Source organism: Coturnix japonica, chromosome 1, assembly GCF_001577835.2.
Source record: "Coturnix japonica isolate 7356 chromosome 1, Coturnix japonica 2.1, whole genome shotgun sequence".
NCBI classification, from domain to species: domain Eukaryota; kingdom Metazoa; phylum Chordata; class Aves; order Galliformes; family Phasianidae; genus Coturnix; species Coturnix japonica.
In genome coordinates, this window is record NC_029516.1 from 120,465,068 (window position 1) to 120,492,961 (window position 27,894).

Here is a 27,894-nt window from a genome sequence, read left to right on the forward strand (position 1 = left end):
TGCTTTGTAAATGGCATAAATGTGACTTAAAGTCACTGTTGCAGGGACCTTATCACTTATATATTAGGAGGAAGAAATTATGCATAGTCAAAGTGCCGGAAATTACTTGAAACATTTTGAGAAGAGGATTGCTCTTCTTCCTCCTCACCCCACTTTATAATGTGCATGAAGCATCATTGCATAAATATCAGCTATATGACAAATGAGTACGTGGATGGTTAAAACAAGAAACCTGAGTTGTACTAGGCTGTTCTAACAGGTGTCTATGCTTCTGTTAATCAATATGGAGATACCAGTGCTCAGTGTGATGCACACAGAAAGGCACTGGAGTTTGTACTTTGCAGAACTGAGTTTGGTTTGATAAATTCAGAATTAGCCGTTCTGAATCCCATTCTGTGTGGACCTCTACAGGTAAAGATAACCAGATGAAATGATCTTCCTGCTTATGAGAACCTAAGATGGATGTTCTTGGGGTGTTAGGATATAGCTCCAGTAGAAACAGATTTGTGAAGCTTGGTAATTAGAGTGCTAAGGACCCAAAGACTTCGCTACCAGTGTTTGAAGACAAGAGGAATTGCTTTGGATTAGCTGAGGTCTAGACTGCCTGCCTATTTGTGGTTGGAGCACATTTGCCCTTTTAATTTCATCCAAAAGGAGTGGTTGGCACTGAGACCTCTTTAAAATATGAAACAAAACCTACTAAGAGGAGACGATTGGATGATGCACTTCAAAAGAGCACTCCTGATTTGAACTAAGATGCTAATGTACTTATACCCGCAGGTGATTTTTGCCGTAGCTTTGTTTCTTTTACATAAGAGGAGATTATTCATATCTACTTCATTTGAATTGCCTGCACTTTGGACTGATACTGAGTGAGAAGTTCTACATCTAGCTTATCTGTTGTGTGAGCAAAGCAAAAGTCCCTCTATCAATCTTAATAAGCCTCTTCCTAAGCTGATACCAGCCTTCCCAATTCTCTGTGGAATAAATTATTAGCATATATATTTCTCAGCCTTACCTGTGAATAAGGCAGTGTAATAATATTCTATGAATATTAAATTAGGAGGTCTGTATACACCTTAGGCATTTCATAGTATGAACTGGGTCCTAGATCTGTTGGTAAATACCAACTGCGTATGTAGTTGCATTGCCCCCTCCTGGTAAATCATACTCTACTACATGGTCTTGCAGCATGGAGGTGTAGGGTACCGCTATGAGATCATCTTAAATGCACCCTAAAGCCAGCTAAAGAGCCAGAACATTTACACTATGTTTTCTGTATGTTGTTTATGTCTCTGCATGTTTCTAGTGACAAACTTTGGGGTTGCATGTGTTCTATAGAAAGTCTGTTTCATTATCTTTGGTATTCCTTTAAATAGTTTCTATACTTACCTTCTGGGTAATGATTACTTTTTTGAAAATAAAATTTTCACCTGATGTGGGTAGGGAAGTCACAGAATCACACAGAATCACACAGAATGACCTGGGTTGGAAGGGACCTCAAGGATCATGTAGTTCCAACCCCCCTGCCTAGCAGGGCCACCAAACATACACATTTACTAGATCAGGTTGCCCAGGGCCCCGTCCAACCTGGTCTTGAACACCGGTAGTACCACATCCATCTACAGAAGACATATGCATCCGTAATTTCAGTGAATCCTGATATTTACTTGTTACCTATTCAGTATGGAGAAGAACAGTGTTTTGCACTAGAACTGCAAACGCTGTAGTGCAGTGCTTCTGTAGCGTATGATAAAAATTACAGCATCTAAGAACCACACTTACTAAAGTCAGAAGTCCAAGTTCTGGAAACAGAACTGACACTAGTTTTAACTCAGGCCACAGATTTTAGTGGTTTTTCTTTCCTCGGGGCAAGCTAAAGGAACTCAGTGGCCAGGGCTTTATATTTGTGGAAGGATTATTGAAGGCAGTCAGGTGCTGTGCCAACAGAAACATGGTAGGAAGTCACCTAAAGGTCTGCTCCTGAAGCCATCTTGGGTCAAAAACAGCTTGCAACGAACCACTTTTGCCATTACTTTTGACAAAATGTAGAGTTGGATCCAACAGTTGCTTGTCACCATGGATTTCCTTCTCCTGTGGTTGTTAGGTCAGTTCTGCTTTGTTAGCAGTCACTGTTCCAGTGCTCAGGTTTCAAGACAGTGCTCAAAGAAAGGGGAATTTTTTCTCCTACAGTTGGGATTGAGAATAAACAGATGGTGTAGGATATTTATGAATGTGCATGTGGTGCCAGGTCCTTGCTTTCCACCTGCATGGCACTGGGTTGAAGGGATTTCTGAAGGGAAGGCAGAAGCAATGCACTGAAATGCCATCTCCCCGCGCTTTTTAGTGTCTAGACGATAACGTGTTTGTATTTTGGGGAGCTGACTTAATTTCACATTGGTGGAAGAAAATCTGCCTTTAAAAAAAAATAAAAAATAAAAAAAAAATACATTTTGCTGGATAATAAATATTCAGCTGCCAAGTTAGCAGTATTGTTCGAGTGGCTTAAAAATCTTATTTAATTTTATCAATTTAACAATTGATATTGTTTTCATGATGCCGTGGGGAATGAGACTAAGCTGTCTCTTAGTCTAATTTGTAACTTGTTTTTATATCACTAAGTTCAGTTTATTTATTGTTGACTGTTCCTTTGTTGGTTCAAGAAGCGATGAATTTGTGTTGTCTGAAAGACCTAAACTCTGCCCATTTTCCTTGTAAGAAGAATGATGCCATCACAAGATGTGCAGTGTATCCACTAGACAACATCAGCACAATGTTGTTAGGCAGGCTTCATATGTTTAAGAAGTGTTTGAGTTGATAAATGTGCATATTAAGCAGCCAGCAGTGTGTTGTCTCTCACATCCGCAGGGCAACAGAATTATTGCACTTCGTATCTTAGTTTTCTTAAACAAAGAGCCTGTCAGACTTGATTAGCCAAGAGGCACTTGAATATGTTGACTTAAATATAGAAATTGTTTGACACAGATGTGTATACTCAGAAATAAAAGTGCCTGTTTAATCTCTTATACATTGAAATGAAGGAGAGAGAGCAGTGAAACCTATGAAATGCACTGTGTTTGACAGCTGCCTTGCAGCACTCCAACTATTTCTGTATCTATTTTCATTGAAGAGAGCTTCCTTAAACAAGAGAGGAAAGACTGGTAGGTATGTTTAGTTAGGAGAGGATGTGCAAGAGCACATCCCAACTCCATCAAGTAACCCAAAGAGTGTAGTTTGGCCTTTGCTCATTCAGTGAGCAAAGCGTGTTCAGTGGAAAACACACCTATAACGATTTATGGATTTATGAAACCCCAAAAAGTCTTAATCAGAGTGCTCTTGCGAGACTGCGTGGAGTGCTTTAAACTGGTCAATCTGTGGCAGCTTTGTGTCAGTGAAAAAAAAGTGGTTATTGTATTAATCTGAATGTAAAAAGCAATAATCAGTGGGTTTAGGGTTTTACTGTTAAATTTGGGATTAAATCTGAGTGTGGTTTTTTTCTTTAAATGAATTCTCTGCTTTTTAGCGTACTGTAGAAATCTTTAATAAAAGAAGTAGAGAAATAGTTGAACAGGAGACAGCTGGGTCCTTTTGACACTCAGGCAGTTGTGGGAGGCTGCCTGGGATTTTGAGGTAGGTGGATGAACTGGATGCTTCTGCAGAAGCGCTGGAAGAGTTGGTCACGACTGTATGGACATTTAAAATGTCTTCTCTGAATGTCATACGTGGTTGTATCTGGATGTAAATGACTTGTTTCATGCTTTTTAGAACTGTTTTCCAAATTCTTTTCAGACTTGAGCAGACTTATGGGCACCAGTTTGCATTTGGGTCATGTGTGGAAGCTTATCTGTGGAAGCATAAAAGCTGAACTCAGCTCTTTTATGTCTTTAACATATAGGTGCTTTTGATGTTCTGGGAGGGGCTGAGGTGCTGTTGGTCAGCCTTCATTCTCTGTTGAGCAAAGTTTTGGGCAGTACATTAAATTGAGTTTGATTGTTGACCCAACACCACCAGATTCTTAGCAGACCATGCACTAGTCTTTGAAAGAGAAGCTGCTTACCAAAAGCTCAGATGGTTCTCACTTGACTTTCAGTGGCGCTGATCGTTTCCTTCTAGAAACAGCTATAGGTAATGTCTTGAAGCCCAGAAAACTGTCCCTCTGCTTTATACTCAAGTTCAACAGCTCCTCAAAGATTGAGATTTCAGTGTGAGTCTCTGTTTTGATGAGCAGGGGTGAGCTTCCACACCACAACTGTCAAGAATAAAGTATGTGACTTTGTATATACGGAACCCAGGGGAATAAGTGATGCTTTTAAAGGTAGTTTTGTGCTAGGTATAAGTTAGTTTCTTGATGGAGCACTTGCATAAGATGTTTTGTCACTCAGTTGCAGAGCTTGCCGGTCCTGGTAAATCCCTCTCTTCCCAGCAGAAAACAACCCCACCTCTTTCTTTGATAACAACAAAAGTAAAACTTTGTGGTTTCTTTTCCCTTTTTGTAGCAACAAAGAAGAGAACAGGAAGCTCGCAGGCAACAAGAGCGTGAGCAAAGGCGGAGGGAACAGGAAGAAAAAAGACGTCTGGAAGAAATGGAGAGGAGACGTAAGGAAGAGGAAGAGAGAAGAAGAGCAGAGGAGGAAAAGAGGAGGGTAGAAAGAGAGCAGGTGAGTCCATGATACAGATATATATGTAATAGGTTGGTTTCTTCTAGATTCTAATCTTACTTTCTAAAAAGTAATAAGGCTAAAACAGTCTAGAGACAGCCATATGCTGGCATTTTCATCTTTGTTGTCTTTGACAGCAAAGACACTAACACAGATTGTAGGGCTTTATGAAAAATCCTTGCAGCCTCGATATTCCCTCAAAAAAGACCTTTTGTTATGGTTGTTACTCTAAATTCAGCTCATGTTTCTGGACTTGACTAAAAACCATCAGAACTGGTAAAATTATCACCGACTGAAAACCATTTATAGATTCGTCTTGCTGTATCTGTGGTTCTTGAAGGACATGCCCCATGTTCAAGAGGCCTCTGAGAGCTCTGTTGCCCGTCAATTTCTGGCACCCAGAGTGGGTCAGAGTTTCTTCATAAGTTTTGAATTCTATGAATTTGTGATGGGACCTTTGAGCTGCAGACGATTTTCCTTTCTAAAATTCATACAGTTAAATATGCAATCTTACTTTATTTAAAATCAAGTATAATAATCTATGCCGATTCAGGCAGCAAATATATCTTAAGTTGTCAGCGTGCTCTTAATGCATTGAAAGTACAGGTGAGAAACCTTTGAAACTGTATGAAATTGAGCTGCTGAATTTATGCATGGAATCTTGGTGTTTTAAAAATTACTTTACAACTCTAATCGGGTTGATAATCAAGGTAATAATTACTCTGCATTACTGTGATCTCAAATAAAAAGCCAAAATTGCTCTCCTGGAGACTGATCTTTAACTTTCCCATTACCTTCAGGAGTGTTGGTTTTGGCCTGACATACCTAATTTTTCTTACATAAAGTCACTGAGATCATTGATGATCACATTACTGGGGAATTTTATTGTGTTTACGTGTGTTTTAAAGATTTTTTTGAGTCAAAAGAAGACTAACCGATGGGAATAAATATGGAAAATCTTTAATTACAGCACAGCAATTTGCTTTTGGGCAGACACCGGGTATTCCCCCAGCTGCTTTTGAAACTGTTGAAATGCTAATTACGCACAGTGCCAATAATGACAAATGGTTAATTGATGCGGTCAAACGACTACAAATTATTTTTTATTTAAAAGAGAGAAGACGTGTCCTCTCTTAGAATTTTTGTTCCTCTAAATGACGGCTCAGCCAGTGTGCGTAATGACCATATAGTGGACGTCATCAGTCTGTCGCAAGACTTTCTATAGCTCCCATCACTGTATCTCTGAACCATTAATTTCTTTATGCATACACTGTATACATATGCGTGCTTGTGTGTGTGCGTGCGTGTGTGTGTGCGTGCATGCATGTGTTACGTATCTCCATTAATTGCATGATAGGATGTTACCAGCTTGGGTTTGGTGCTTCAGACTTTGAGTTGTGGTAGGGGGGTCAGGCAAAGCTGCAGGTAAATGTCTTGAGCTGTGAAGGCTGCAGGTGAACAGACAGCTAGATCGCAAGAGCGAGCGAGTTTGTTCTAATATCTGTTTCCTGGTGGATGTTTGTTTGTGTCATAACTCATCGCATAATTCAGCAAGGCTGGCAGCGTCTGCTCAGGAGAAGCTTCTGGTGAGGGCGGCAGGGGAGAAGGCAGGGCAGGGCTGAACTGCATTTGGCAGAGCCCCTTTGTGGGGAGCTTGCACCAGCTCTGCCCGCACTAAGCCTGGCTCTAGCTGTTGCTAACAGTTCATCGCACCGGTGCAACAAACTAATGTTTAATCCAACTTGCATGTGACTTTGTGTTGGCTGTGTTGAGTCAGACTTGCTGTGTTTTAACTTTACCAAAACCTTCAAGTGCATTGTGCTGCTTCTTGAAATCACTTCCAAAATATGTAAATGAGCTCTGGCTCATGCTGGCAACATTTGCAGGAGTCCAAATTTCGGAATGGAAGGGGCCAAAATACGATGCTCAGGAGACAGGGCTTCCTAAATTGTTCTGCAGGCACTAATCCACCCTGAAGTGCGTTTCTCGTTAAAGCTGAACTGGGGAAGTAGCGTGCGGTGTGCCACCCAGGGGGTTCTGATGCATTCCTTTTGAATAAATTCATTGCTGGGTAATTTCTATGTGACAGGAGTATATCAGGCGACAGCTAGAAGAGGAGCAGCGGCACTTGGAAATTCTACAGCAGCAGCTGCTCCAGGAGCAGGCCATGTTACTGGTAAAGCACTGTATCTGTTTTGTTCAGTAGCTATAGGATCCATTTATCTGGCCAGTCCTGGGCTTCCCTCAGTCGGGCACAGCTGCACTGACAGTATGACAACAAAGGAGCTTGATTAAAAGGCCATTTATGCTAGCGTCGTGGGCTGACAGGCACATATGAGAAGTGCTGTGTGGTCACACTGCTTTCTGGGCTGTAAGAGGAGGCTTTATGTTAAAGTGGAACAGTTCTGGTTTGGCGGTCGAGTTTCTGAACAGACCTTGAAGAACTAGAGTGCTTGTGTTGCAGATCAAAAGCACACATGATATGTAAATCCACCCCAGGATACAATGGCCTAGTGTTGTTCTAAATCATTGTTTTATGAACTTACACTGAATCTAGTATAAGTAACTTTGTTCTTTTTTCTTTTAACAAAAATCAGTTTTGACATAATTCTCCAATCATGTGAAGCGTAGCAGTATATTCTCAGCTTTCCCAACATGAGACGCATGTCATATTGATCCAGCTTAGCTTTTGGTTACACTTTAACAATGAAATAAATAAAAAAAATAAAGCAACAGCAACCAGAAATGTCCAGTTTTAATGGGATGGATAGGAACATGTCTACCATATATTCCATGCCATGTCTTGAATTACTCACACATTCTCTCAAAGGAATACAGATGGCGGGAGATGGAGGAGCATCGACAGGCAGAGCGGCTCCAACGCCAGTTGCAGCAGGAGCAAGCCTACCTCCTGTCACTGCAGCATGATCACAGGCGGCAGCAGCAGCAGCAGCAGCAGCAGCAGCAACAACAGCAGCAGCAACAGCAGCAGCAGCAGGAAAGAAATAAACAAAGCTATCATGCCCCTGAGCCAAAATCCCACTATGAACCTGCTGAAAGAGCGCGTGAGGTAAGTCCTGCTCATGGAGAGGAATATGCTACTTGCTCCCCCATCCCTGCACCTGTTGGCATCGTGGTAGCTGTGGCTCTACTGCACTATGTACGGAGACCAAGGTGTCGTGATTGAGGGAAAGGATGTTTTCAAGTGTTGGTTTCTGGTTTCCCAACCCAAGGAATGCTTCTGGTTACTTCTGCTGTCATTGTAAGTGACTGTTTTTAGATGTAAAAGGTTGAAGGAATTTCTGAAGTGCTGCAGACTGAGGGGGACCTGATACTGGAAGAATCCAGTCAGGGAGGTAATCTCATCTGGACTTTATCAGGTGTCTTCACAGGAAGTACTAATGCAGTTGTCAGGCTGTGTTGCTGGCAGGTACTGAAAAGGGGAAATTTGGAGGGAATTGGAAAATGGAGACCCATAAGGGATGAATGCACACAACACCTGTAGATGCTTTAGCCCACGGTCTTAAAAATTTGCTTCAGATAAGTACAAGCCTGAAGTGAGTTAGTTTCATTTCTGATGAGTTTTACCTGCTGAGATCACAGCTTGCTTTTATGAAACTCTGTGGTGCTTCCATCTTTAACTTCAGGCACTCACAAATCCATCTGAAATCATCAGAGTACTGTTTGTCTCAGTGAATAGTCCCCTGCCTTCACTGGTCCGTGGTCAACGTCACTAAGCAAGTAACTATCTCTTTGATGCATACTTGGCTTTTTCAGCAGTCCTTTTCTTATGTTTCCCTTGGACATCATGCTGCCTGTAAGCTGCTAGATTGGGCAGCGCTGATCAAAACTCTTAATGGCATTCATCACCAGTGTGTGGGTATTAGGTAAATACATTTTGGAACAAGAACCAAAAAAAAATTAAATAGTTGTGGTTGTTGAACATTACAAAATAGCTTTCAGTCCACCTGTGTCCACTAGTGTTTCACTGCCTTTGAAGTATTGCTGTTGGGACTTGATGAGCAAAACCTCATTTTCTTAGAGATACTATTGTCCAAGTTCTTCATAAACCACAGTCTGCTATCTCATCTGCTCTTGGCTGAAGTATTTGGTATGTGCATTTCTCCTGGAAGAGGTTCAGACTCGTCCAGCATGTTGTGGTGCAGGTGTGGAACCCGCCCTCTTTTCCTCGTGCTCATTTCTGGTCTGCCTTGGTGAAAGCGTAGTGCCGGTCCAGCACTCCTATCCCACCAGAGGGAGGGTTTTGGAGGGGCAGAGAACCATCTCCATTCTTCCTCTGCCTTTTTCCTTTCAGAGTTGAAAAGAAGAAGAACTAAAGATTCCAAGTCCTTTAACAGAACTGCTGACTCAGCTCTTTTAATGTCATCTTTTCCTATTATGATCGTGCTAGGTAGAAAGAATAAAGTGAAGGCAAAGGAAAAAATGTGTTAGTAGTCAGATTTTCTTGGAGTCTGCTATGTAATATTCTCTTTTAAAACGTACAGTAGGAGTATAGCCATAATACCTCGTTGTCTGGCAGTGGGAGCGACACCAGTTAGTCTTAAAAGCAAGCATCAGCTGATGTAATTTTTGACATGAATTACTGACTTGGAGCAAGTATTCTGTGCCTCATACTTCCACAAAGATTTCAGTTCAGAGGAAGTCTTCATCCACTGAGATGTTGACCATCAAGATGATAATCCAGCGTTAGCTAACTTTCCAGTTCTGGCTAAGTCTAATGATGACCAGGGCTTTATTTTTCCTTATTCCAGCTCCAATGAGTATATAAGGAAGATGATTTCTAAAATTGGCTCTAGGAAACAGAAGGAAGCTTAGAGCAAGAAATGAAAGTTAATACTGTTTTCTGGTCCAGACAGTCAGATGACTGCAACAGGGATTATTTCTATCCAGGGATGAACTGTCTCTTTCCCATGTCTTGCCAGTCTTTGAGAACACGTGGCTTGTGCAGTTTATGTTCTTTGTGGAGGAAACCTCCTGTCATTTACAGCTAGGGACATGAAAGCCTGTTCCTTCAGACAGAAAGGCTTGGGGCTTTTCCTTATTCTGTTCCTAAGAAGGAGACTGATAAGAGGAGTTTGGCCTGTGAGACTGACATGATATTGAAAATGACTGTATGGTGAAGATACTTGACTTCATTATTGCTTTATTTCTCTAGACATGGTGTATTTTGTATGGACTTGGCAGAAGCTTGTCTGGTTGCTCCCATTGGCAAACTGTTATTGTCCTCTAATTTTGGAAAGCAGAGGCAGGTTGGGCTTGTAAAGCAGCCTTGTTAAGGAGTCCTGGAGACTCACATCTGTCTTCTGACCTTGATATAGAAATATTTTCATCATGCCAACATTGCTTAGGAGCAATTAGGAAACTACCCAAATAATGGTTTCATGCTCTGGGTACAAGAGTTAAAGCAGACCATATGAGCAGCATCTCAGCAAATAAAATCAGCCCCAGCTTCCAGTTTCATCTTTAACACTTGGTAAAGTGCTGGGAGTTTAGTGTTCCTCAGTGGCCACTCTTCTGACTACAAGGCACAGCACACACTGCTGTGATTCCAGCAGTGGCTCATTGTGGGAAATGGGAGGATATTTCCTTTCTGCCTATAGCTTCCTTCCATCTCTTTCCCTCCATACTGCTCTCTTTGTTCTCGATGCCACAGGCTTTAAAGAGGTGACATTTCTGCATGGGGAGCTTGCTTGATATTCTTTTGAGGGCTCTGCACTTTCTGATAAAGTCTTCCCTTCGCAGAACTCTCTGGGTTAGCATACAGTCACTTCTACGTGTCTCTGAGAAGCAGAAGTAAGTTGCAGGGGCTGTTCTCTGCAGTCTGAGGTCAGAGTGCAGCTTTTTGATGTTGTTTCAGGACCATCTGATAAGAGAGAGTTTGAGTAGTCCTACAGCTTCATACCTAAAGCCGAACTGCCTCAAGTATTACCAGATAGAGAAGCATATGCATCTATCTCTTCTCACATTGCCAAAGGGACACACAGAGGAAAGCATATAACTGAATAACATACTTCCCTTTAGGTTAGTGGGGCTTCTACTTGTAGCAAGGAATAACAATGGGAAAAGTATTTTGAAATTGTAAAGTTGTTTCTACTTTCACATATCCCTTTTGTTGTCTATGTCTGCTGATGGGTGCTAACTAGTCTAGACAGCAGGAAGCTCCCTGATAGGTCTTTCCTATTACTTCACAGCATACTGGCCACTGTAAGCTCTTTCCTGGTATGTATTTCCCATGTTGGCATGCTTGACATTTTGATGCAGTTCACTGTGCTTAAATTGCTGGTGAAACCTGCAGGGATGAAAACCCTGCCAGGCCTCAAATATATTTCATTTCTATATGGCAAAAGAAGAGAGTAGTCACCTTCTTACTTCTACTGCTGTTGGTTTTACTGACTCCAGATATAACCTGTTTTGTTTTTTTTTGGTATTTTTTTCTTAGGTGGAGGAGAGATTTAGAAAAACTAATCAGGGCTCCCCTGAAGCACAGTCTAAGCAGATGGGCAAAGTGTTGGAGCCACCAGTGCCTTCAAGATCAGAGTCCTTTTCCAATGGAAACTCAGAACCTGCTCAGCCTGCCCTGCAGAGGCCAATGGAGCCCCAAGTAAGTGCCCAGGGAAATATTGGTGAGCCTGGAGGAAGTGCAAGAAGTCCTAACATGTTTCCTTCATTTTTTCAGATCTTGGCACAGAGAAAGTCTTACTTAAAGAGTAACATTCTCACTCAAAATAGCTTATTTACTAGATTAACTTTGTATGGTTTTGCTTACTGATTTGATAAACGGGTAGATTTCTGCTTTGTTTTTAAAGAAAACTGTTGTTCTGTTATTATCTGTGCAAGAGTGGAATAGTCAGCTAAATATTGGTCATAGGTGCAGTACACTTCTATAATTCAGAATTTGATCTGTGCATAGTATTTGTTATCAAAAAGAATGTTGAGGAAAGAAGTGAGCTGATTTAGTCTTCTAAGCTCTTTGGGGAACAAAAAAACCAAACAAACATGTTTTTTAGCAGAATAAGCATTGCTTTAAAGAAATCCACAAGACACGACTAAGAAAAGCAAGTTTGTTGTCAGTGGGCTTATACTTGCTAAATAAAGCTCTGTTACCACCCCTGGAAAATCAAAAAGAGGTTGGAACCACTGAGCAATGTGACTGCTGTCATCCTGTTGTTTGCTAATGAAAACCTCCAGAACTTGGTAACTATATCTCATAGGACTTACAGTATGAATTTAAAAAATAATCTGAAGTCTAAAACTTATAAATAACCCAAGCAGTTGAGATATGCTATGTTAAAAGTGTGCTTCTATATTAAGTTTGTCTGTTTCCATGCAGAATTTCTTTCTCCCAAATAAGTCAGTTGATGACAGCGCAAGCTAAACCTGTTCCTGATTGTGACTAGGCATTGCAACTCGTTTGGGTGACAGGAGAATTTGAGCAGACGAGAGAGTGGGAGAAATCAGGACAGAACTTCATTCTGACTCATTAATTCCTGGCTTTTATTCAAACCTCCATGATTATTTCAAAGTACTGCACTTGTATTTTTGTGTTCTCTGTGCCAGTTACTTTTAAAGTCTGGCCTTCCACTCACATTAAGAATAATCAGACTCTTCAACAGCTGTGTGTATAAAAATTGAGGAAATAATAACCATATAAAAATACGTACAGCCAACCTACTGATAATGACATTGAAAGTGAAGTTTCGATTAATTACTAGGTGCAGATGCAGTGTGTTCTTCAGTTTTGATCTTTTCTCCTCCTTGGCTTCAGAAATTAACTTTGAAATGTGCGCTTATGCACAAGGAGGGAGTAGGCTGGAGTGGAGGATCAGTATGGATTTCAAGGAAAATCCCCAAGGGTTTTTACCTCTGGAGTCACTGCTGTGCCTTCTCAATATCTGTAATTGAATATGTGCATGTGTACGTGTGTGTTTAGTTTGTTTATGAATATGTGTATATGTACAGTATATGGTACATATATGGCATATGTATAATATGCATTGCCCATATGTATACTGTATACAACAATACAATATATATTATGTTTCTGTATATATATTGCAACGACTCTAAAGGAATAAAGGCTTTTATGTTATGGTCATTCTCCAAAAGTTTGGAACTGTATCTAGTTTCCAAATTTTTTTAGATAACATAAATGTCTGTTGGTTTGCACACTTTATGGCCTTCTTTAATTTTGCACATTTCTTCAATTGGATAACCACTTCAATTTTCCCAACCCATTGGTGCCGCCATGAGATCTGGCCAAAGCCCACTGAGGACTGGGGAGCAGAAGTTGGCTCCTGTCTTGTGTGGCCTTTGACCCCATGCTCATGGTGCAGATATTAGGTCCCCTTTTCTTTTGGGCACTAGTGTATGTGTATGTGGAGAGCGTAGCTCGCAAAAATGCATATGTGCTGTATTTTCAGTCTGTTGCGTTCTCTGGGCGCTTGCCTTGCTTTTAAGTGCATTGATTCCACCCCACGCTTACCTAATGCCATAACAATTTGTCTCTGCCCACCCCACCTGCCTTTATTCTGTGTTAATTGGACAGCCGGTTATTCTGAGCGCATTGAATGTTTTATGTTTTGTTTTCTTGTAAGGTACAGTGGTCCCATCTGGCATCTCTCAAGAACAATGTTTCCCCTGTCTCGCGATCCCATTCCTTCAGTGACCCTTCTCCCAAATTTGCTCATCACCATCTTCGTTCCCAGGACCCATATCCACCTTCACGCAGTGAAGTGCTAAATCAGAGTTCTGACTCTAAGTCGGAGGTACCCGACCCCACCCAAAAGGCTTGGGCTAGATCAGACAGTGACGAGGTGCCTCCAAGGGTAAGGAGTAGAAAGACAGATGTATGCTATTTCTTGATGATAATTATTTTTTTTTAAAGGATGTCATAGGCTGGGCACTGGAAAGACCACGCCCTCATAACCACGGTAACAGCATTTTAGAAAGCAGATGATCATGTAGGTGTTCATTCACTGGGCTAACAATAATGAACCTGAAGTACAATCTTGAAGCTGCGTATAAAGTCGATAATTATTCATAGAATGCAGCTATTTCAGAGAGACAGTTTATTATGCAAAGTTAACCAATCATTGCCATCTTCCAGAAAGGATTTAAAATGTCCCTGAGGTTATTGCTCAGAGCTAATTTTCTTCTTCATCTGGTAGCAACCCAAACTATGAATCACAGGCATATTTAAAATTGAGATGGAACTGAACAAAAAGGAAACATTCAATATTTCCTCCTCCTCTCCCCAAAAGCCCCCTCCGTCCACTGGGATTTGCTTCTTCTAAGTATATTCCTGCTCCCCCACCAGTCTTTGCCTTCTGCTGATCCATTCCTGGGCATTTGTTTGGTTCCCCTAAGCTTATTCTCCTAATTCTCATGCTGTTCCAGCAAATTGCTTTGTGCCTCCCCTGCTTCAGTCAAAGTGCTGTATTCTTTTCAAATGTCTCAGTAGTTGGAAGGTAGGGAGGTGTGTATGTGTTTGTGTGGTAGCTGTTAAACATTACTTAAGATTATGATTAAACTTTGGAGTTCTCTTCAAAATCTGAACAGCATCCCAATTAAGGCTTTTGGTTTTGTGGGTGTTTGCTTTTGGTTGTTGATGCTGATTTGAACATAGTCTAAATGGTGTTAAAATCATAATATATTCTGGAGCAGGAGAGGTCTAATCTTCCTCTTCTTTCTCTCCTTTTCATGGATTTAACTCAGGCTTTTTTCTCCCAAGGTACCTGTGAGAACAACATCCCGATCACCAGTCCTGTCCCGTCGTGATTCTCCACTGCAGGGCAGTGGGCAGCAAAATAACCAAGCAGGTCAAAGAAACTCCACGAGGTTTGTCAGCTTGTCTATGTCCGTGCCTTTCCTGTGTTGGAAAGAAAAGGTTTTATGAGAAGCTGGGATCTTTTTTGGAGAGTTTTTGGCATATCTGTTGGATGTGAAAAGAGGAGAGGTTTTTATTTTTCACCTTTCCAGTAATGATTAATGTTAATTTCCATCGGTACTCCACACGTGCCAACGAACACTGGCTAAATTTCCTCTTGCCTCTCCTTTGAGTTGCCTGCCCTATGCCTATTTCCAAGCATCCTTACTATTACTGAAAAATGTGGCTATTGGTGAACATCGTGCCTTCTGGACAACAGGTTATCTTGGGTTACAGTGGGGTCTTCTGGCAGCAGTAGTGTTTGTAAGATGTAAATTGAAGAGATCTGAGAAACTTTCCAACCTCTCAGCCAGAATCAGACTTGAAGAGAGACAGAAGCAACCATAAACTGTAACACAGAATGCTGGAGGTCAGGAGGGAAAAGAAAGGGATTGCTTCTAAATCTCAGTAAAGCAAAACTTACTTGCTGGTAGTGGGGGAGGGTATTCCAGGAGGGACAGGAATTTCCAGCTTTCTGGCTTGTGCTTGGGTGGCCTTTCTGAGCCAGTTTAAAACCTGCTGCATCCAGCCTGAGAGATCCGGTTGCTTTGGGTTAGATATGTAAGAATGCCAGGTAGCCAGTTCCTAATAAAATGAATAGCTTATAACTGCCTAAACATTTTGGTTTGGGCCATTTTAAATAAGGCAGTCTGTATTTCAAAATGAGCCATTGCTTGTGTTGTGAACTGTCGTTGATTTTCTCAGCTCAGTGTTATGTGTTCTTATAGATCAGTTATTAGCAGAACACTGTGGAAGAATGAAGTTTGAATTTAGAAACAGGAATCTGAACTGCATGACCAAGACTTTTCTCACTTCTCTGATACAGCAATATAGAGCCTCGTCTGCTGTGGGAAAGGGTGGAGAAGCTCGTACCAAGGCCAGGCAGTGGCAGTTCTTCGGGTTCAAGCAACTCTGGCTCACAGCCTGGTTCCCACCCTGGCTCTCAGAGTGGGTCTGGAGAGCGGTTCCGGATGAGATGTAAGTCCTTTCTCACCCATCAGAACATAGGGTTTTTAAACTCACTGAGCCATGTAATGCTCAGTAATGAAGGATTGTAGCTATCACTGGGAAAGGCCTTTGAACGTACAGTGCTGATGATAGCTTAGCTTTCAACCCCCCACTTGTCTATGCATGCCTGCTTGGGAAAGGTGGACAACACATATGTGTTGGGGAATGACGAATCACCTTCATGACAATGTGTTCATTTACTGCTATGTCTCTTGATGCATATTGTCTGTCACCTTGGTGTTTGTTGAACGGATGCAATCCTCTATGGATGGGTCTCAGACAGGGGCATATTAGATGCTGATGCGTGTTATTCTGGCTTCGGTCAAATTATGGAGTTTCAGTCACCTGCAAACCCAATTCTTTGTGCAAATGAGATGGTATCTGCAACTACTTTGATTCACAGTTGTGCGACAATTTACAGTCATAGATCAACTGCACCTGTAGAGATCAGAGTTTAGGAAGAATTTTTTATACAGTCCTTCAGAGAAAATGTGATAATGAACTAGTGAAACTGATGTGTCGCTGTCACACACTGCCTTGATAGCTTTCACACCTCTCTTCTTCGCTCCAAAGCGGGATAAGAAAACATATTTTACCTTCTTGTTGAAACCCCTGTTTTGTCTTGTTTTCCTTCTTGGAACATGCAGCATCATCCAAATCAGAGGGTTCACCATCGCAGCGTCATGAAAGTGCACCTAAAAAGCCTGAAGAGAAAAAGGAGGTCTTCAGACCTATCAAGCCTGCTGTAAGTTGCATCTGCTTTCTCCCGTCCTCCCTCACACTTAAGTAGTCCTCCAAAACGCTGTGTGATATTCCATTCATGGTGTCATTGGGTGTGAACTTCAGCCTGAGCTGGAGTTTGTATGTCTGTGGGCCTGGCAGTACATTCTTGCCTATGCAATTACCTCTGTACATCGCAGTTTCTTAAACAATAGAATTTGTTCTCCCTTGGGAATTGATTTCTGCTCTCTCATCTGCTTCCTTCCTAACCTTCACATTCTCTTTCTTTCAATCCTGTATTTCCTTGCTGTGACTGGACCACTGATAATGCATTTGACCTGAATGTACCAATGCTGTGCTGAATGGTGCAGGGAGAAGTGGTAAGACCTTAAAATGTTGCTATTTCCTCTGAAAAATTTCTGATGGTTTCTTCATCTGGTCGCTGCTATGGTTAATTACTGTTCTATGTGTGCTGGGGTTCACAGGAGGTTTTTGCAGTTCTTCCAGCTTTCCCTGTAACTTTTTTCACTTGCTGTCATAATTCTGCACTAGCACCCAAATCTTACAGTTAGAGCTGCTCTTTTAAAGAAACACAGAGGTGGTTCCTTCACTTCTGGTGCATGTTGTGTGAACTATTTGCCATCAACCGTATTTGTCTAAATAAATCATAGCTACACAGTTAAGAGCAGTGTGCACTGACTGCAAACCTGTTTTACCCACACCCTGAACTGCTGACAGAAAAGCTGCTTATGTCCCGTACTGTTTGACAGTTGTGTGTGATGGAGTCAGTGCTAAAGAATCTGACTGCTCAGGTGAACTTAGGGTAGATCCATGAACCTGGACACGACTATAAAGGTTTCAAGGTGATCAACTCAATACAGCTGACCAAATACACTGTGCCTTGGGTGGCTCAGTAACTCTTAAACTCCTTCTGCTGTCTCACTGCCAAGAGTATCTTGGTGGATGCTATTAGCCTGCAAAGTTCAAAGTGAGCTGTAGCAGTCAACCACAGAGTCAGAGTAGGTCTGGGTGCTTATGTAAGTCTTTCATATGATATAATGGGATAAACTGAAGCCACGATCAGGATAGTCTGGACTCAGATTATATGATGATTATTTTTTTTTAATAATATTGTAAGGCCTTCTTAGGTTGACTCTTTAGGTGCTTTAATTTCTCAGAAAATACACTTTGAAGACTGTTAGGAATTAATAAATCAAAGGAAACAGTGCTGCTGTGGAAACACACGAGTGAGTGAACTCAGGCACTAATTCATTGGGACTGCCTTGCAAACTCTTCTCTGTTGACTACAACACAGTTTTCTTCCTGCTTTTCCCGTCAGGATTTAACTGCATTGGCAAAGGAGCTGCGAGCAGTAGAGGATGTGCGACCTCCACATAAAGTGACGGATTATTCATCCTCAAGTGAGGAGTCAGGGACGACAGATGAAGAAGATGATGATATGGAACAAGAAGGAGCAGATGAATCTACTTCTGGACCAGATGATGTCCGAGCAGTGTTAGTTCTGTGTTTTGCTTCTGTTTTTCCTCTTAGGGGGTTGAAAGAAAAGAACGTTGGGCATTTTGGCTTGTGCATTAGTTCTGTCAACTTGCAGCAACCTGTGAACAAGGCATAGTGGCCTTGTGCACTCAAACTTCAAAAATCTTTTCAAAATCAAGCTGGGCATTTGGGAGCCAAGTTAACAGATAAGTCTCATTAAGTCATTTCTCTAAGTGGGTAATCAGTTTCGCAGCTCCTCAAGAAAGTGCCTTGGGCCCACAGTGAAGTAGGCTGGACAGCACTTGTACCTATAAATCATATCTTTTCCCTCTTCTCTGTTCGGATTTATAGTTTTAGTAGCATTTAACAGATTTCTAACTTCTTTCTTTTTTAAAGAGAGGCTTTTGTAGGCAGATTATGTAAATATTCCACTCTGGTCACAATCTCAAATTAATTTGGACTGTACCTTGGTGTGGAGAGTAGAAGTTAGGACACAAATACTCTTAGCTCATCCTGATTATTTTTTTTTTGTCTGGCAAATAGGTCAACACTGAACTTGAGCAATGGTGAAACAGAGTCTGTAAAAACTATGATTGTCCATGATGATGTGGAGAGTGAACCTGCCTTGACTCCTTCTAAGGAGGGCACCTTAATTGTCCGACAGGTATTGCTTTTCCTTCTCTGTGCAGTGTTGCACCTTTTCTGTGCTCATTAACCCACTCGCTCATTCACCCATGCTGTTTCTACATTATATTCGTTGTTCGTATTATCAAGACACAGCTCTAGTCAATTTCAGATGAGCAAGGTGTTCGATGCATGCAAAGAAGAGCGTAGTCCTTCACCCTTTGCTACTGTTTTGCATGCTTTCCAGTGACACCCGTGGCAGCACCATGCAGAGTACCTCAAAGTCTGTGGGAGAGAATGGTAGAAAAGCCATAGGTGTGTGGAGCTGGTACCTGGAGCAAGAAATCTAGTTTAGTTTAGTTTTACTATGGAAGCAAATGTGACTTTCAGGAGTGGGGCTGGGAGGGAGGCTGGAGGGGAAGTATACAGGGCTGTAAAAGAAATTCTTCTGTAGTTGAGGGCAATACAGACCACCTAGATAGCACACTCACTCTCACACACACAAATTCATGTGGGGGAATGGCAAATCTAGAAGATGGTGAGGCAGAGAGCGTGGACAGAGTTAGAGCGCTGTGGTGTTGCCTTTAATTGTGAAAATATTGCATTCGTGTGCCTGTGAAAGATAACAGTTCCCTGCTTTTAAATGAGCTTATGTTAATGAGCGTGTGAGCTTATACGAGTTTCTCCAATAATCACATTATCTGAATTTCACAACTGAATGCCAATTTCTCCATTTAGTTCTCTGGTTTGAAAAGGTTTCATGCTTATTGTTTTAAATAGTTAGGTGAAGGCATTCGACAGACAGTCGATGTTCATGTCTCTGTAGGATTGAAGTTAGTTTTAAACAAAACAGTAAGGGAAGAAATCCTCACCCCCCAAAATGTGCTTGTCTGCATTGTGGTGGGATTCTTACCGGCGCAGTTCCTTTCACATTAGTTTCTAGAACTGCCTGTGCAAGTTCACCACATGAACTAAACTTCTGCTGCCAGAAAAGGTGGGAATTTGCAGAATTGAAGTGATGCTGCCCACTTTCCCCTTCAATCCAGACATCAAGGCATAGATTGTCAGCTTATTTAGAAAGAAAATGTAAAAAGGTAGGAAAGAGTGAGGGAGAGGAGAGAGGTTGTTAGAGATATAGACCTTTAAGCAGCACTTGAGCAAGACAAGTGTGCCTGTTTTCTCTACAGAGTACAGTTGACAAAAAGCGTGCCAGCCATCATGAGAGCAATGGCTTTGCCGGTCGCATTCACCTCTTGCCAGATCTCTTACAGCAAAGCCATTCCTCCTCCACTTCCTCCACCTCCTCTTCCCCATCCTCCAGCCAGCCGACACCCACCATGTCCCCACAGACACCCCAGGACAAGCTAACTACTAATGAGGTATGTCTTACACCACAGCTGGCTGCTTTCGTAGGGCTGTAGCAGCATTGCCTAGTAGCTAGTTTGCAAAGGAACTCCAGCCAATCTCCCCTGCTTTTTTTTCTGTCACCTTTATTCCCACCCCCAAAATAACAAATTTCAGTTCTCTGTAAGAAGCCCTTAACTCTAGAGCAGTCCCACGCCAAACTTGCCAGTTTACTATTTTTGCTTCCTCTTAGTGAGTCATTAATTGCATGGCGTTTGTTTTAATCTAAACTTGACTGCTGTATTTTCTAGACAATCTCCTTTATTTTTTAATTCTCTTTTATTCTGGGAGGAGGCTAATGGCGAGCAGTGTGCCTCTTAAAAATTAGCAGTTCATTTTGCCTTTGTCAATAGAGGCCGGGCTAATAACGGTACGCGTATAAAACTGCTTGTGGAAACTCACCCTTTGGGAGAGGAAACCATCGTGGAAGGACTTTTAAAACTTAGCACGTGGGCTGGGGTGAACACATCAGGTGTTAGCCAGGAGCCTTTAAAATCCATAGGTATTATTGCTTTGAAATAATGAATGAGGAAAATGTTTGTGCTCTGAAACGCGGCTGTGTAAACGTGCAATCTACCAGCCCTGCTTGTGTCTGTTGGAGAACCAAGGTTTTCCTACTGGGGAAGCTCCCTCCTGGTCTTCTGGGCTAGCCCCAGGGCACTGAGAGGAGCAGTGCCTTCCCTCAGTCACCAGGTGCTGCTAGATAAGCCCAGCCCTTCACATGTGTATGGCCCCTTGCAGCAGGGGAGATGCAAGTATGTGAACAAAGAGCACTGTTCCCCACTTAATATGTCCAGCAGTCAGTCAGTCAGCCCACTTGTGGCTGCTCTGCTCCCACTGGATGGCCAGCCTGGCATTCAGGGAGAATCTCTGTGTGCAAACAAGGGTGGCACAAGGGGAGGGAAACTTGTGGAGCTGCTTCTAAGTCTAGAGCCATCCTACCCTGTAGGTGTGGAAGTACTGGGATGGGAGTAATGGATTGCAGTGAGTTGGGTGGGCCCTTGGCATTGCACATTTTTACCATGGACTCAAAAATTCTTTTGAACCCCATGACTGGAGGGTGGGGGGGGGGATTCCTCCTGGAAATTCAGTTAGGGCAATATTTCATTTTCAGCTGTGCTTCATCCATCTTTGATCTATGTAAAAGCACACTCTTGTAGGTTACAGAGATCAGGCGATGGATGCACAGATATGCTTGTTCCTTCCTTTGATCTGAGCAATAACTATACAGGGTTTGGTTAACTCAGCCTGGTAGGCGGAGGCAGTGGCAGTGGCTGGTGGTGAAGGAGTCTCTTGGTATTTAGCTGTGCAGGGGAGTGATGTGCTCATAAGACCCACTGCTATTCTTTTTTTTTTTGTGCAGAGTAGAAGCTTAGAAGGATCAGAGGTTGAAGATTAGTTGTTGATGATAAAGTCTATAACTATATTTGCATAAGACTGAGCAAAAACCTTAGTACTGCTTGGTATAGCTCACCCACATGTACACCCTTTATGTATATAATACATATATATTTTTACTTGTCCCATTCTGCTTCAGTGTGCAATGTTGTCACTATAATACTAAACTGGCAAGAGTCTTTAAGTTGTTCCATTTCCACTTTTAACAGTTCATTGTTTCACTTGTCTTCTTCCTTTCTTTATGTTTATTTTATTTTTCATGTTTAGACCATATAACTCAGCAAGCACCAGTGATTTTGTTCACTACACATTCATAGCTCCATATCACCTTTTGCTACACCTTCCACACTAATGAGCCCCTTTGTTCGATACAGGTTTAATATTTTGCTTTTGTCAAATAAAGGTGGAAGAACCTGCTGCAGCTTTCTGGCAAGAGGCTCAGGTTAAGCAAAATAGGGAGAGAAATTGCAATGGACAGTGAAACATAAACCATCACAGAAGTGAATGCTTGATTGCGTATGGTTCTGATTTTGTTGCACAAGCCAAGGGATCGAATTTCAGAACTTATTTCATAACTAGCTCATCTTAGGAGATTCCTCATCAATACTGGAGTTGAGTATAGCGGATAGCTTGAAGATCAGGTAGTGGACATATATTTAAGCAGGTTTTTCAAAAGGAGGCATTCCCTCACTCTGTGCCTTATCATAGGGGCCGCTCAAATCTTTGCTAGCAGCTGAAGTGACAGAGATGAAGATTTAGCTACTCGCATTTTGCTGTAACATGTGCGGTGTGTACATGTTCAGGTGTGGTGCCTGCACTGCATTATGTATCTGTAAAGGAAGTGTAAAAGCTTGGGGAGGCTCTGTAGTGACTTTAAAATGTTGGTTGTTGTTGTCCTTGCTTTTTATTGTCGTTGATATTAATAAAGTTGAAATTTACATTGCAGACTCAGTCCGCTAGTAACACACTCCAGAAACACAAATCTTCCTCCTCCTTTACACCTTTTATAGACCCCAGATTACTACAGATTTCTCCATCTAGTGGGACAACTGTGACTTCAGTGGGTAAGTAAAATAGCTGAAGACGACAATTGAAAAGGGGTTCAGTTACTTCAGTGGCTCTTTAAGTACTGCAAGTGTTACCATCATGCTTTTTATTTGATTTGCAGTGGATTGCATAGTTTCTTTCTTTTTCCATTTACATTTCTTACAAAAAGAAATTGCTTGCTCAGTAGTCTCATTTATCAATTTGGGTTGTTTGATGTGAAGAATATATGGCTAGAATCCATCACTTAAGGGATACTACACGCACTTTACTTTTCTTCTTTTCAGTAGGATTTTCTAGTGAAGCAATGAGGTCAGAGGCAATAAGGCAAGACCCTACACGGAAAGGCTCTGTTGTCAACGTGAATCCTACAAACACACGACCACAGAGTGATACCCCAGAGATCCGCAAATACAAGAAGAGATTCAATTCTGAGATACTATGTGCTGCCTTATGGGGTAAGGAAAACCTCTTCCTTGCTTACCTCCCGCAGTGCTGAAGTGCAGACATGCTATTATGACCTTATGGTCTTTGAGAACCTCCCTCTCAAACCCTAGCTATTTCTTTGCATTTTTTCAATGCTTGTGTATGTCTTTTTGCTGCAAGATCTGGTTGTTTTTATTACAGTTTTACAATGTGCTGCTTCTGCTTTGATACAGTTTCTTACTTCTGTATATATACTTCCAATGGTGGGAAGGAAGTTAAGACTTCGCTCAGCTCTCTCTAACCCCTTCTAGTGCATTTCTTACTCTCTCTTGGGGAGCTTTGAGGAGCCTGTGATGATCTTTGCATATTACACCTGGTACACATAGGATATTCCATTTCAAAAATAACCATCTTGATGCTGACACCACAGCACTTGATGAAGACGTGTTTCGTAAGATGACTGTCCACCTCTGTCATCAGTTTATGTTGGAAAAGAAGTGTAGGAGGAACACTTTGCAGCATGAGACTTGGCTTTGTTTCCTGTAAGGTGGTTAGTGGCATGGAGAAGCTGGGTGTTGGGGTATCAGCTGACCAAGTATGTCTGACCTTCTTGTCACAAGGGCTAACTTTTAAGTTTTAGACAGTCAGTATCCTATGCTGATTAAAGGCTTAAGGCAGTGTTTCTTGCCTGCTACAATGTGAAACTGCTGCTACAGTGCCAGGCTGAAAGCTTTTCTCTGCTGGGTAACATCTCTGTGGGGTCACCTGAGGTTTTTCTTTACCTAGGCATTGAGAAGTGATGCTTGTATATGTTATGCAGATGTTTATATAGCATTCTTAAAGCTATAAATATATACGCATGTAATTTTAAAGACTATGAAGAAGAGATGTGGCCAATCCCCAGAGTCACTTGGTGTGTGTATAGGTAGGACAAGGCACTTTTCTTTACATTTTCACAGCTCTTTGCAAAGTTTCACTTATCTTTTGAGGTTATTTCCAGCATTTCTTGTTTTTCAGAACAGCTTTATTGACCTTTCCCTGTTGCCAGCAAAGCCATGTCAATTAAATAGCTTTTCTAAATACCATATCCTCTTCCTATCTGAGTTTTCCTTTATTTTCATAGTTTAATGGCAAGAATTTTTACCCCCATGCTACTTCTGCATGTATTCCTATGAATAATTTTCTGGTAAAACAAGGAAACTTGTGCAAGTGTTAGCTTTCAGACTCTGAGAGGCAGAAAGAAGTCATATAGGATCAGTAAAGATGACTCATAGTTTCTCTGATCTGGCTTGTTTTGCCAATAGCAATTTGTGTTAATGGTTTAATATTTCTTTGATCTATATATCTGACTGTTACGGTGATTTAAAATGTAGGTGTAAAATCTGAGATGTTTTACAGCTGTGACAAAGCACTTCCTTGTTAAACATTTATTGCTGAGCTGATGGTGGTCCAAGCTTGGTGCACATGCTCATTTCTTGATGAGTTTTAGCTTCCTTTTCCCTTAAGCAAATGAAGTCATTTTATAGTGATGTTTCTTATTTGAAAAGAAAAAATTTGCTTTGCTTTGTTTTCCAGTGTTAATGGCAGTGTCTGGTAGGTTTCTGGTTGTGTCAGTTCTGTGGCACTATTTCTAATGGCACTGAGTGGTGGAAGTTAATTATACAGATGCAGCAACATGGATTTTTACACCCAACCTCTGCAGAGACCCTGTGCCTTTTCAGGAAACATTTTCATGTCTGAGAAATCAGAACTGTTTAATCATAGAGTGGAGGTAGAAGAAGAGCTCAACTGGCTGTGAATAAAGACAGTGTCTGCATTTTAAAATACAGGCTCTGTTTGCCACCAGTGTGGTACCTCCTTAGTTTCATCTTGATATAGCTAAGGGGGAAGGAGTGAGGGATGGGCGCACGTGTCAACTCAGAGCAGAAACAACCGTGATGCAAAGGCTGCAGAGGAAGAGGTGAGGGTGGAGGCAGATATGCAAAGAGGGAAAGGGACTGAGAGCCAGCACTTCATGTGTGGTTTTGTTTTAACTATAAGCCACAGTGAATAAGAGTTAAAAATATGTATCAAAGCAACAGACCTAGAGCTTCAGGAAAGAGGCTGAGAGGTGGGCTCTTCCTTAACCAGTTTGGTGTCCCTGCACCCTGTGCCTTACTCTTCCTGTATCCTTCCTCCACTTACTGTTTTGAGGATGTGGCCTAATGTGAGAGATGGGAGATTTGTAATACACATGGGGGTGTGCGGTGGGAGCCAGCAATTTCAGACCTGCATAGGGGCTACATAGGAGGGCGAGAAGGAGACAGTGAAAGCATCAGTAGCTAAAGGAGAGTGTGGAGATAGGCTCTGTGCTGCTTGTGTCCATAGGCTCTCCTACCTTGGGGGTGGGGGGGGCAGAGAAACAGCAGAGCAGCATGTTTGAGCAAGGAGAGGTGATTGTTTCTGGGGACTGCTGGGCCCTCTGAAGTTTACTTAGAAAAATCATAGAATGGCTTGGGATAGAAGGGACCATTAAGACTGCCTAGTTCCATCCCTCCTGCTGTGGGCAGGGCTGCCTTCCCCCAGCTCAGGCTGCCCAGGGCCTCATCCAACCTGGCCTTGAGCGCCTCCAGGGGTGGGGCACCACAGCTTCTCTGGGCAACCTGAGCCAGTGTCTCACTGCCCTCTGAGTAAGCAGTTTCTCCCTAACACCCAATGTCAATCTCCTCTCTTTATTTTAACACCATTCCCTCTTGTCCTGTCACCATCTGTCTATGCAAAAAGTTGGTCTTCTTCTGTGTTTATAAGCTCCCTTTAAGTACTGAAAGGCTACAGTGGGTCTTCCCACAGCTTTCTCTTCTCCAGAATGAACAAGCTCAGCTCCTTCAGCCTTTATTCACAGAAGAGGTGCTCCAGCCCTCTGACTGTCCTTGTTTTGGTGGTCCCAGGCTTGGATGCAGTGCTCCAGATGGTGCCTCACAAGAGCAGAATATAGGACAATTACTTCCTGCTCCCTTCTGGCCTTATGTCTTTTGATATGGCCCAGGATACATTTGGAAGAGACAAGAGAAAGGAAAATGGAGATGGTTAATATGTGTCACTCCTCTCTTTCTTCCATCCAGAGGCTTTTGAGAGCGCCCCAGCACCATCATCACCTTCTGGCTGTGGCTCTGTTCCCCCATAACACCTCATCCGCCTTAGGAAATGGTGCACCATGGGATAGGGTGAACATTCCCTCCTTTTTGCAGCTCCTCCAACATGTGATAGTAAGGATGATGTTTAGGTAGCTTTCCCACATGCCTTAGAGGTGGGCAGTTTTGATGAGTAATGTGCTTCTTCCATGCTTTGAGAAGGCAAATAATCGCTATAGACACAGGCTGTACTCAGTAGCAGACTTCCGTGGGTCACATACTATATTAAGAAGGATTCAGTTAGTGTATGACCATTGGCACCTGTATAGTTTTGTCAGCGGACTGTTGGTCTAGATAGTAAAGCACTAAGCGATATAATTAAGACTATCTTCTGTGAGTTTCTCTTTCATTGTTTCATTATTTCACTGTGCTTAAGGATAACAAGTTTTACACTGAGATTGCAACAGAGAAGTGTAGTGGAAACCATCCCATGCATGTGGTTTGCTTTCTGTTCCCTGTACTGTATTTGACCTACCTCGTCATCATTTGTGGACTGAAACACTATAATAATTATTGAAAGTGCTTATGAAGCACAAATGTAATTACATATTAACAAATTTTTTAGCCTTTTGGTATGATATATGTGTATACATTTACACATACACATACAGAATGCAATTGGCTTTAAGCTCTAAGGTTCCATGTACTCATAATAAGGTTTCCAGTGGATGTGTGGACCTTTGTAAAAAGAAGCTAACCTTCTTCATTTATAATCACTTAACCTGTAGGAGAGATGGTTGGAAACACAATTTAATTTCTCTAGATTTAACATTCAGATGGCAAAGGTTGTTGGGAAGATGAGGACCAGCCCCATGCCTGTCTCTTTACCAGGAGGGCTGCACTACAATCTAGTCCTCCCAGTAGAGCCCAAACTCCTGCCAGTGCTTTTTTTGTCCTTATCTACATCATCCTGTTACCAGCCCCCCTAATCAACAGCTAACACATCCTTCAGAACATATAATCTTGGGTACTCTGTCGTGCCTCACCCCTCCATCTCCAGTATTGGTGTGACTTCTTGTTTGGGAACTGATGTTCCAGGAAGTTCCCCATAGTCTCCCAGTCTCTCACGCTCTTGTACACTGTAATTTGGTGTCAGCAGTCTCTGAGTGCAGGTAACGTACAGCAAGTCGAGATCATTCAGATTGATTAGACTTGCTTGAGACAAGGCAGTTGCTATGGAAAGGGATAATTCCATCAGAGCATGTAGAAAATCTGTCTACTAACTTGGATCTCTTTTTGTTTCATCTAGGAGTGAACCTGTTAGTGGGCACAGAAAGTGGTCTGATGCTGCTAGACAGAAGTGGTCAGGGGAAGGTTTATCCGCTCATCAATCGAAGAAGATTCCAGCAAATGGATGTACTTGAAGGGCTGAATGTCTTGGTGACAATTTCTGGTAATGTTAATTTTCTATGTGATCTTTCCTCCATCTGGTATGGCATGGCAAAGAGCTTTTTTTGGCAGCCTGTGTGTTGAGGGGGAAAGTCTTGACTTGAATGAAGACAGTAGATTTTCCATCATTTTGCCTCTCTTGAATCTGCAATTTGTTTCTAAGAATGAATCATTTTCCCCATAGTACCCTGTGCATGCTTGCCCCCTGTCCTTCCTCCTTCTAATGTTTTTATAGGTTTGGAGGAAACTTTCTGTATGTTAATGTTTTGTGAAGTTTGTAGAAGTGACGTTCTACCCTTCTGCTGCAGTTACTTGCAGCCTGGCCTCTTTATAACCAAAATATTATTTGCTTCTGGAATTTAAAGGCATCTTCTGTGTATAAAAATGTATAATCATAAATGCTCTTGCAAGGTAGATAAGAATGACGAGAGAGAGAGAGAATGCGCGTGTCTAACGGGGTGTGGGGAGTGCAGTATTTGCGCAATGTGGAAATTGCTATTGTGAGGAGGCAGCTTGAAGCAGCTTCTGGCCTTGCCTCTCACTGGATGCAACTGCAGACGACTCAGCAACAAGAGATGAAGGGCGGTGGTGATTGCTGTGTTTGTTTTGT

General features: G+C 42.0%; 1 protein-coding gene across 9 annotated transcripts in view; it reads left to right on the forward strand.

Moving 5' to 3' along the window:
- MAP4K4 (mitogen-activated protein kinase kinase kinase kinase 4) overlaps nucleotides 1-27,894 on the forward strand; it is an 83,617-nt gene that overhangs the window by 40,588 nt on the left and 15,135 nt on the right. Inside the window, exons 11-25 of one of the 9 annotated variants that reach the window (XM_032441808.1) lie at nucleotides 4,497-4,658; nucleotides 6,748-6,834; nucleotides 7,489-7,728; nucleotides 11,119-11,280; nucleotides 13,274-13,504; nucleotides 14,410-14,516; nucleotides 15,431-15,582; nucleotides 16,260-16,357; nucleotides 16,704-16,712; nucleotides 17,672-17,847; nucleotides 18,373-18,493; nucleotides 19,641-19,832; nucleotides 22,202-22,319; nucleotides 22,590-22,757; nucleotides 27,145-27,288. In XM_032441808.1, coding sequence (XP_032297699.1) covers nucleotides 4,497-4,658; nucleotides 6,748-6,834; nucleotides 7,489-7,728; nucleotides 11,119-11,280; nucleotides 13,274-13,504; nucleotides 14,410-14,516; nucleotides 15,431-15,582; nucleotides 16,260-16,357; nucleotides 16,704-16,712; nucleotides 17,672-17,847; nucleotides 18,373-18,493; nucleotides 19,641-19,832; nucleotides 22,202-22,319; nucleotides 22,590-22,757; nucleotides 27,145-27,288 — 2,167 coding nt within the window. Of the gene's footprint in view, nucleotides 1-4,496; nucleotides 4,659-6,747; nucleotides 6,835-7,488; nucleotides 7,729-11,118; nucleotides 11,281-13,273; nucleotides 13,505-14,409; nucleotides 14,517-15,430; nucleotides 15,583-16,259; nucleotides 16,358-16,703; nucleotides 16,713-17,671; nucleotides 17,848-18,372; nucleotides 18,494-19,640; nucleotides 19,833-22,201; nucleotides 22,320-22,586; nucleotides 22,758-27,144; nucleotides 27,289-27,894 lie in introns of all 9 variants that reach the window. The other 8 variants (XM_032441807.1, XM_032441810.1, XM_032441817.1 and 5 more) reach the window with 8 other exon arrangements.